General features: G+C 45.0%; 1 protein-coding gene across 1 annotated transcript; it reads right to left on the bottom strand.

Moving 5' to 3' along the window:
- Window positions 1–400: 400 nt before the first annotated feature.
- Window positions 401–1,534, bottom strand: LOC125523438 (uncharacterized). Its single transcript, XM_048688472.2, has one exon. It carries the CDS (start codon window positions 1,433–1,435, stop codon window positions 701–703), a length of 735 nt encoding a protein of 244 aa, XP_048544429.2. The 5' UTR covers window positions 1,436–1,534; the 3' UTR covers window positions 401–700.
- Window positions 1,535–10,908: the final 9,374 nt, after the last annotated feature.

Here is a 10,908-nt window from a genome sequence, read left to right as displayed (position 1 = left end):
AGCTGAGCCAGACGTGTGGCGCAGGTGGCGACTGACGACGGAGATAGCAGTAATGCTCTCTGTGTGTGTGATTAGCGTGTTAACCCTGGCCGTACCTTCCAGAGGGATCGTGTAAGTGTACAAGTACAATGCATATTCAGATAAACTTTTGCGTGACGCCGCCATGATTAGATGACGAGCAACGCATGGCGTAAGCAATAATAATTAATCATTGAAAAATAGTGTCAGCCACCTGCACAAGAGTTCGTTGGTGACTGGCACGGAGGAATTCGGTGGTGATTTCGCGGTGCCAGGGATGATTGCCATTGCTACCAACTAATGACCGCAATCGTTCGTGCGTGCGTTCATAATCAGAACCCTGCTGAAATTGGTTACTAGTTCATCTGGCCAAACCAGAATGTGGGGAAATGGGCCAGAGATTTACATACGGATGATGATGATTGACTGCTAATTTCTTTCGCGAACGCCTTCGCAAGCTGTTGCAATCCGCAGGATGATATGGTTCCACATTGCACAGAGTTTTTTATCCAAAACTAGAATATGTTACTACTACTAGCATCCAAGCAGGGGAAAAAAGAAAAAAAACGAAACGGAAGGGGATGAAGGAAGGAAGAAACTACCGTCTCCTCTTCTTCCTCCTCCCCGAATCTCTTCTCATTCTTGCATCTAGCCCCCTGGGTCTGGTCTCTCCGGACTCGCTCTACTGCTCGGCGCCCGCCGCGGCCGTCGTCGGCTGGCTGCGGCGGAGCGTATCCCGGTAGCGCATGAAGGAGTCGATGCGCTGCAGCTTCAGCTGGTGGCGGAACTTGTTGATGAAGTCGTCCGCGCGCGCGTCCACCTCGCCGCCGGCCTCCTCGATCTCCTCCTCCGACACCGGCTCCTCCGGCTCCGCCGCCAGGGGGCGGCGGCGGCGCTCCCCGTCCCTCGTCGTCGCCGGCCTGCGCGCCTCCACCACCTCGGTGTCCTCCTCGGCCACGAAGTGTGCGAACGCCGACTTGTCGCTTGCCGACTTGCGGAGCCGCGCCGGCAGCCGCGGGAGCTCGGCCTCGGCCGCCGCCTCGGACATGCTCCTTTCCATGTGCACGTGCTCGTGCTCCAGCTCGCCCTGAGCCTCCGGCTCCATCTCGAGCGGCGGCAGCTGCTCGTCAGACCCCAGATCCAGCACCCCGCTCACCGGGGCCTCCGGGGCGGGGGCGGTGAAGCGGGACATGTTGAACGAGCGGAGCCGGTCGAGCGCCATTGACGGCACGCGGGACAGGCTCCTCCTCTCGCCGCCGGCCGCGGCCGCGGCGCCTTCCCCGCCCCCCGCCGGGGGCGAGGCCTTGGAGGTGACGGCGATGGTGCCGATGACGATGTTGAGCACGAGGAAGAGCACCCACGGGGTGAACCAGCCGTGGACGGTGCTCCACAGCGCGGGGATCGCCGCCTCCAGCATTGCGCCGATTCCTCGCCGGGTGGGGTTTGGGTTTTGGCGTTTTGGGGGAGGGGAGGGGGGCGGAGGAGGTGCGAGTGGGAAGCGGTGGTGGGGAAGGGAGGAGAGTGGGGGTGCTGGTTATTTAAAGCTGGGAGGAAAGAGGTGGGGGCGTTTCCCGCACATGGGGCGCGGGAGGAGAGGCGGACAGTCGAAGGCCAGATTTTTGTTTTTAAAGAAAATGTAAATTATTTCTTTTGACTGAAAAAGAGTTCTATGATAAGCATTGCAATTTCTATCTCCGTGACTGTGCATGGCTTTGTTCATTGTCTATTTGCTCCTTGACGAACTATGCACAAAATAGATGCAAATACTTTAGATTAATACTTTGTCCGGGTTTATTAGTCGCACCGTATTTTGCGTCAAAGTTTGCAAGCAAAATATAATTATATGTAACAAAGATAATAGCTTTGGAAACTTCTTTCAAATATGAATCTACAAATATAATTTCCCTACTTTAGAAAAATGTGGCAAATTATGTTTCATCAGAGATGGCTTTGCAACAAATTGCGTGAGTGAGCGGATCATATTTTCTTTTGTCAAGTTGTACATTTTTTTGTTAGGATAGAAGGGTAAATGCATTGGTTGGTTGCTTTAAGAGTTAATAATAGACACGGCAGCGTGTTAGTTGCATGCCCAACAATGGACATCATTTTTTATTTCGCGGTAATGCACGGGATGTAATGTAACTCTATGTTACAACATGGCAATGGTTGAGGAGACAATGGATTTGCCTTCTTGGCTGAGGGGTGTCTCGGGTGGTGCACACCGTGTCCTCCCTTGATGGCGGCGGCGGATTGGCATGAACATGGGAAGAGGGGATCTGGGCGGAGAGCAGGACGGTTGGCGGGGGCCTTCTACTTCGCGGTCCATGGGGAAGTACAGTGTGAATGAGGGAGGCGTCATGGCGAAGCTTAGATGGGTGTCATCCGGTTTTAAAAGAGAGGGATCCAGCGCGAAGTGGCCCGTCATGGCGAAAAAACGAGCGGGAAGGGGAGGGGCTGGCAGAAAAAGGAAACGTATGTTATTAGTGGGGATTTTGTGGAACTACGTGTTAAAGATAATATGGAGCCTGAACTATTGAGACAGATGGATTTTGGGGAACTAGCTCGGTGCCCGTTTGATGTGCGCGACAAGCCCAGGCGCACGCATACGAGGGAGAAATCATTTTCAATTTTGGTGACAGTCTTAATCATTTGTTTGTCCGTAGCAACGCACAGGCGTTCTACTAGTAATTATATGTAACAAAGATAATAGCTTTGGAAACTTCTTTCAAATATGAATCTACAAATGTAATTTTGTTGGCATATACTTATATTCTGATAATCAAATATAAGGTCAAAATTTACAAAGAGGCTAATAAATTGGATGTAGTATTATCCTTCCGTTGGAAAGTTTAGTTTCCAATACATCGTTTGTCAGATGGCACCACACTTGGGAGCAGGTCCATTTTGTATCTTTTCGTGTTTCGGGGACACAGAAAAGGTTAGAATTTGAATGTTAGAGATACTATTTTTAGTTGATGCTAGAGATACTTCGACAGGGATTTTATGCACGGAATTGTGTCACTGGTGTATATAGGTTATCATTGTTTTAACTGATGAAACTAAAATCTACGGCACACTTTCATTGTGGATAACATATCGTACACAAGTGTGTAAGAAACATGCGGAAGGTGGGGACTTTATTCAAAGAGAATTTCCCCGTGGAAAGCGCTCTTTAGGAAGTCGCGACATGTGCTTGCTGATCTAGCAAATGTTCTTTGGACGTGGATACAAACGCAAAATGCGACATAACTTTGGATATTAGAGATGCTTCTGTGAGGATTTTGCTGATTCATGTAGCATTATTGATATACTATTTCAAGTTTGTAGGGAAAACACTATACACATTGTCATGGGATGGAGGAAACTGAAAGTTGTGACAAACTTAGTCGTGAAATCTATCTTATTACTTGGGTAATGCGGAAGGTAAGGACCCTATTCAAAAAAGGGTCATACAGAGAAACCCACTCCTTAGGGTGATGCTACACGTGCATACTATGAAACCAAGGTCGCCTTCAACTCATCGCTTACTTGATAGTGGTATGACAAGAATATTCGTGAATATAAAAAGGAAATTTCATGAGTGTGCTTAACATGGGTGTATAATAGAAAAATGTGGTTTCAATAGGCTTTATATCGACCATCTTTGTGACGAAAAAACACTTGTATGTAAAAAGGTAACCTCATGCATCCACGAAACCACCACTATCTACAAAGTCCATCATAGGAAAATAAGCAACTCAGAAAATTACAATCAAAAGCCAATAGTAAGATTCTAAAAAGCCAATAGTGCTCAGGTATGTCAGGCTTGTTATCGTCCCAAGAAGAGATAAAAATCAAGAAAATGCTATACTCCTAAGATAAACACAAACAACAACATCCTTAAGATTAACAAAAGCAACATCACGAAAATACTAGATTTTGTGATTATGTATGGCTTTGTTCATTGTTCATTTCCTTGATGAGAGGTGTACAAAATATAGATGAAAATATCTTATACATTATTGTTCTTTCTTTAGAAAGTTTCGGTTCCAAGATGCATCGGTTGTCGAATGGCACCACATGTGGATGATGACTCAGTAAGTGTTCTTTCGGCGCTTGGAGGGACGCAAAAAGGGTACAAATTTTGTGTTAACACTTCTTCACTTGACAAAAATGACCAAAGAACGCACCAGATTTGTTTCCTATGTGTCAAAGGTTTTTGCAGGATTAAAACCATGTTTTCGCTTTGGCGGCCAATACCTGACCACATAGTTTTAATTTCATTACATCATAAGCAAAATCATTTAGTTTAAATGTCCCGCATATTTCATCAAAAAGTTGCATGAGTTGATACGAATCCTCTATACTGTCACCTATGAATTGCTTATTCTGCAGCATCCCGAGTAAACTCAGATTAATTCCTTAAGTTTCACCTTGGGTCTCAGACCTACACATGTGAATATATATTTAATAGGCAGCCCCTAGATATTTAATGCAGCGATTTGATAAAAAAAATCAAACTCGGCAATGGTTGCTTAGCACCTGCAAAATAACTTAGTACACACCAAAACTTTAAACGAAGACCAAAATGCGCTTAGCTCTTGGCAAGAGCACCGGAAAAAGCTTGATGTCTGGCAAATGCATAGGGTTTAGTTCTAGCCTTCTCAAAGCAAGAGTTTTGATCCCACATGGAGCACATGAAATGGTCTCTGCCTATTAATGATTGAGGGTGGAGAGGGCGACGACTCACAAGCGGGAAAGGGAGGACGGACGCGGAGGAGGGCGATCGATTTGGAGGAATTGACCAATTTGAAGGGATTTGGAGTAGGACCGACCTCTCAGGTCCAGCGTGGTAAATGTGTCTGGGCGTTCTCATATCTGCCCCAGATATGAGATGGATATGAGGGGTGCTGGATAGCTCGAATTGGTCTAGGTTTGGTGAGTCCGGTTTGATGGTGTTTTTCTATCGGGTCTTGTTCGTGCTATCCACATGAAGTAAAGGACATATAGGGAGGAAGCAGTGGTCGATTGTAGATGCTCTTAAGGGCACTCCAAAGTGGACCCTCGAACCCAAGCGTCTGGATCAAGCTGTCCGGATGCAATTTAGCATCCAAGGCGACCTGCATCGGTCCGTGGACCAGTCCGGACGTCTGTTTTCCCGCAACTGGAAGTGAACCAGGGGTCTTTGTGAGAGTCTGGACCACCAGCCTTGTAGGACTCAACAACCCTACTAGGATCTCGTGTCTCCATCCTTTCACGTTTCTCCGCATCCGCTTTATCTCTCACCCCGCCACCGCTCCACCACCCCGCCCGCCCGCCAAGCACTTCACGGAACTCTGCGACCTCCACTGCTATGCCTGGCCTCCACACTGCTTGTCCTCTGTCGCTGGACCACACCTCATGTCCATCCACCGGTAAGTACGTACCATCCGCCTCTACGGTAGTCACCACACGGGGGCAAGTGTTTGCTGAAATGTCCATGGTACTTTTTTTGTCCATTCTTTGAAGGGATGGATTATGACATGGAGTACATATACGAGCACTACATTGAGTCGTCCGACGAGGAGGACTACATGGATAAAATGACGATGATGCAGGCGATCCTACAGATGGGAAGCGTGTGGAAGAGCATTTTCTGAATTTCAACAGATCGATCAAGGGTCATCGAGTTCTCAATGGGAACAGGGCAATGGGCCATTTGACACTGTTGGATGACTACTTTGCCCCCGATGCCCTATTCCCTGACAATTTTCATTGGCGCTTTCAGATGCAAAAAAATGTCTTTGATCGCCTCTACCATGGCTTTTCAGTCTTTTGATGACTACTTCATCTGGAAGAAGGATGTCATAGGAAGGATTGTATTCTCTGGTTCCATAAGTGCACGGCCGCATTGTAGATGCTTGCATATGGCACGACCACTAATTCGTGGAATGAATACCTCTGTATGTCTAAGAGCACATGCAGAGATGCCATGGTAAGATTTGCTATTGCCGTGATCAAGGTGTTTGGACCTCAGTACTTGAGAGAACCAACTGCGACAGGCAACTAGAGGCCCACCATCATTCTTGATGAAGTTGCATCACAGATATCTGAATTTAACATGCTTCCTTTGGCATGCCCGGGTCTAACAATGACATCAATTTGCTAAAGCTATCTCCCTTGTTTGCTAGGCTCATTGAAGGAAAATTTTCTCCTTATGACTATACAATCAATGTTCATGAATAAAACATGGGTACTATCTCATTGACGGTATCTATCCTTCGGGGCTACCTCTGTCAAGAGCATCTCTGAGCCAGTTGGTAAAAAATGGTATTAGTTTGCCCGAAGACAAGAAGCATCTAGAAAGGATGCGGAGAGGACATTTGGAGTTCCATAGATCTATTTTGCATTTGTTCATGGACCCGCTAAACAATGGGATCCGAAGACCTTGTGAGAGGTTATGACATGTTGTGTGATCATGGACAACATGATCATGGAGGATGAGCGTGAAGATGCTGCCGCAGCTCTTGAATTTGAGAACATGGTGATCCTATCGAACTTTCAGATGAGAATCCAGTCGTGTTTCACGAGTTTGTTCAAATACATCAACAAATTCGACATCGAACAACTAATGAGCAACTCATGAAAGATTTGATTAGGCACTTGTGGGATGTTTTTTTATTGGAGAATCATAGGGTTTATTATTCCAAAATGAAATGAGAGAGTTACAATCCTTAGTGACTAACTCATTGACACAAGGAGGTGGTTTCCCCAGCCAACATGATATACTATCACCAACCCTCCCAAAGTTCTCTAAATAATCTGCAACTCTATTATGTTCTCAAAGAATTTTAACAGGAATAACAATCCTATCATTCAGAAGACTCTTAATATCTCTAACCAAATGGCCATACGTCGATCTATCAAGAGAATCATCTGATAGTGCTCTAAGTGCCATCGAACAGTCTGAATGGAGTAAAACCGTAGCACTAGAGTGTTCAACCGCTAGCTTTGGTCCTTCCCAGATTGCTTGTAACTCAGATTCAAGGGCTTCATTACAATGGAAAAGTTTGTGATAAGCCGCAAAGATAACGTCCCCTTTATCATCTCGGAGAATCATTCCAGAACTCGCCGAGCCATCTGAAGAATTGTAAGAACCACCAGTAGCCAATGCCACCGGTCCCACATGAGGCTTGGGCCACGGCTTGATGGAAGCGGCAGGCTCCGCCTGCACTATTTTGGCAGGTGGGGCACCATTCAGTGGGGCTTTACCTTTGATTATCTCGTCTGCCGACCTTGAGCTTTGAATGAAAGTGTTGTAGTAGCTAATCAAAAAATCACAGGACACCTTTAAAGGAAGGATTGTTTTGCCATGCACGAGTTCATTTCACAGATACCAGATCCACCACAACACCATTATGATCATGCTTCTTAATTGCTCCTGTGAACCGACTAGGAGATGGAGCAGCCATTCATCGGCGGTACAAGTAATCTCCTCCCTACTTGGTAATGGAAGTGCCACCTCATGGTATCCCAAAGAACAACAACATTGGGGCATACAAGCAGAGCATGAAAAGAAGACTCTTTTTCCCAATAACACAATTTACAATAGCCATGCATACCTATGTGTCTTCTGAACTTCTCTACAGCAGTAGGTAGTGAACCCGATGACACTTGCCAGACAAAGTGTTTCAATTTTGGTGGGACCATCATACCCATACTAACTCCCATAAGGATCTATCACCCTGGGGTGATGAACTAGAAACACCAAGATAGAACTGGACATTATGACTAGACATAGCAAAATTATACGCTGATTTAACTGTGAAATTTCTAGACTTTTCCCACAGCCAGGATATGAAGTCCTTCGGCTGTTGTGGTTGTGTACAGATTCGCTGAATTGACTCAACATCCGCCTGACAGAAGTGTTGTTGCAAAAGATCCAAACTCCAATTACCACGATCATCCATGAAGTTCGGTACTTTGTTAAGATGACAGTTCCTCTTTGGCAATACAGGAGTATATGGAGGTCCGCGTGGTATCCATGGGTCACTCCAGGCTCGTATATTTTCACCATTACCAACACACCATAACATACCTTTTTTAATAAATCCAGACCATGTTCAATTCTATCCATATCACCGAACCATTATTTGGGAATACTATATCCACTAGGTTCCCGTTAGGAAAATATTTAGCTCGAAGGAGCCTCGCAGAAAGTGACTCCGGGGCTGTTAAAAGCCTCCAAGCTTGCTTGGCTAGCAAAGCTTGGTTATAAGCTCTCATATCCCGAAAGCCAATGCCCCATTTAGACTTTGGCAAGATTAATTTATCCCAAGCCACCCATGCCATCTTATTTCTACCATTCTCCACACCCCACCAATATTGTCTCATCATCTTTGTTAAGTCATCACAAACAGAGAATGGGAGCTTGAAGATAGTCATGACATAAACTGGAATAGCTTGTGCACCGGATTTTATTAACACCTCCTTACTAGCATGTGAGAAAAACTTCTCACCCCAATCTACCAATCTCTTGCTCAATCTAGAGTGCAAATATTCGAATCACGCTTTATGCATTCTTCCCTCTGGGACAGGAAGACCCGGAAATTTTGGTTCGAAACCATGTTGCGAAACCTCCAAAATCTGTTTGACCTCGTCTACAACTCAACCAAGGCATCCGTCGGAGAATAGGATGGAACACTTCGAAGGATTAATGAGTTGACCCATTACTGAATCATAAGTGTTCAGAACATCCTTGGCGGTCGATGCTTGATCACCAGCCGCATGAAAGAACAGTAGAGAGTCATCCGCAAATGAAAGTGCGTTATATTGACTAGAGGGGGGGTGAATAGGCGATTTTTATGAATTCTTCACTGGGGAATTTCAGGGTGAGGAAATTCCTGAGTGAAGAACCACTTGCAGTGGAATAAGTACTCAGAAGTAAACGTAACAGAGCATGAGCATGGTCTTCATGATGAAATGAAAACAAGCACAGAGTACAGAAAGCGTAAACACATGATAAATAGAATGAAGACATACAGACTGAAGAAATTTGAGATGAGGAAATAGAGAAAGTCTTCAGTCAGAGTCTTGAAATAGATATGAACGAGCACACAACACAGATATGAGGAAATGGAAGGGTTGAGGAAATGGAACCAGTTAGCTCGGTGAAGACAATGATTTGGTAGACCAGTTCCAACTGCTGTGACAGTTGTACGACTGGTTAGGGCGGCTAGGTATTTAAACCTGAGGACATGATAACCCACAAGTATAGGGGATCGCAACAGTTTTCGAGGGTAAAGTATTCAACCCAAATTTATTGATTCGACACAAGGGGAGCCAAAGAATACTCTCAAGTATTAGCAGTTGAGTTGTCAATTCAACCACACCTGGAAACTTAATATATGCAGCAAAGTTTTTAGTAGCAAAGTAATATGATAGTAGTGGTAACAGTAGCAAAAGGTAACAGTAGTAAAAGTAATGTTTTTGGTATTTTGTAGTGATGATAGCAATAGCAACGGAAAAGTAAATAAGCGAAGAACAATATATGGAAAGCTCGTAGGCAATGGATCAGTGATGGAGAATTATGCCAGATGTGGTTCATCATGTAACAGTCATAACCTAGGGTGACACAGAACTAGCTCCAGTTCATTTATATAATGTAGGCATGTATTCCGAACATAGTCATATGTGCTTATGGAAAAGAACTTGCATGACATCTTTTGTCCTACCCTCCCGTGGCAGCGGGGTCCTTACGGAAACTAAGGGATATTAAGGCCTCCTTTTAATAGAGAACCAGAACAAAGCATTAACACATAGTGAATACATGAACTCCTCAAACTACGGTCATCACCGGTAAGTATCCCGATTATTGTCAATTCGGAGTTAACGGATCATAACACATAATAGGTGACTATAGACTTGCAAGATAGGATCAAGAACACTCATATATTGATGAAAACATAATAGGTTCAGATCTAAAATCATCGCACTCGGGCCCTAGTGACAAGCATTAAGCATAGCAAAGTCATAACAACATCAATAGAACATAGTGGACACTAGGGATCAAACCCTAACAAAACTAACTCGATTACATGATAAATCTCATCCAACCCATCACCGTCCAGCAAGCCTACGATGGAATTACTCACGCACGGCGGTGAGCATCATGAAATTGGTGATGGGGATGGTTGATGATGACGATGGCGATGGATTCCCCTCTCCAGAGCCTCGAACGGACTCCAGATCAGCCCTCCCGAGAGGTTTTAGGGCTTGGCGGCGGCTCCGTATCGTAAAACGCGATGATTTCTTCTCCTTGATTTTTTTCTCCCCGAAACTCAATATATGGAGTTGGAGTTGGAGTCGGAGAGGCAACAAGGGGCCCACGAGGTAGGGGGCGCGCCCTAGGGGGGCAGGCGCGCCCCCCACCCTCGTGGAGAGGTGGTGGGCCCCCTGGCCTTCATCTTTTGCAGGTATTTTTCTTATTTTCTGAAAAGTGGCTCCGTGAAGTTTCAGGTCATTCCGAGAATGTTTGCTCCTGCACATAAATAACACCATGGTAATTCTGCTGAAAACAGCATCAGTCCGGGTTAGTTCCATTCAAATCATGCAAGTTAGAGTCCAAAACAAGGGCAAAAGTGTTTGGACAAGTAGATACGACGGAGACGTATCAACTCCCCCAAGCTTAAACCTTTGCTTGTCCTCGAGCAATTCAGATGAAAAACTGAAAGTGATAAAGAAAAACTTTTACAAACTCTGTTTGCTCTTGTTGTTGTAAATATGTAAAGTCAGCATTCAAGTTTTCAGCAAAAATTATAACTAACCACATTCACAATAACGCATAGGTCTCAAGTTTACTCATGTCAATACGTAATAAACTAGCAAGCAATAATAATAAATCTCGGATGACAACACTTTATCAAAACAATC

Source organism: Triticum urartu, chromosome 7A (genome assembly GCF_056163025.1).
Source record: "Triticum urartu cultivar PI428250 chromosome 7A, HENAU_Tu73, whole genome shotgun sequence".
NCBI classification, from domain to species: domain Eukaryota; kingdom Viridiplantae; phylum Streptophyta; class Magnoliopsida; order Poales; family Poaceae; genus Triticum; species Triticum urartu.
Note: the sequence above shows the minus strand (reverse complement) of the source record. Positions and strands in the feature narration are given on the sequence as shown.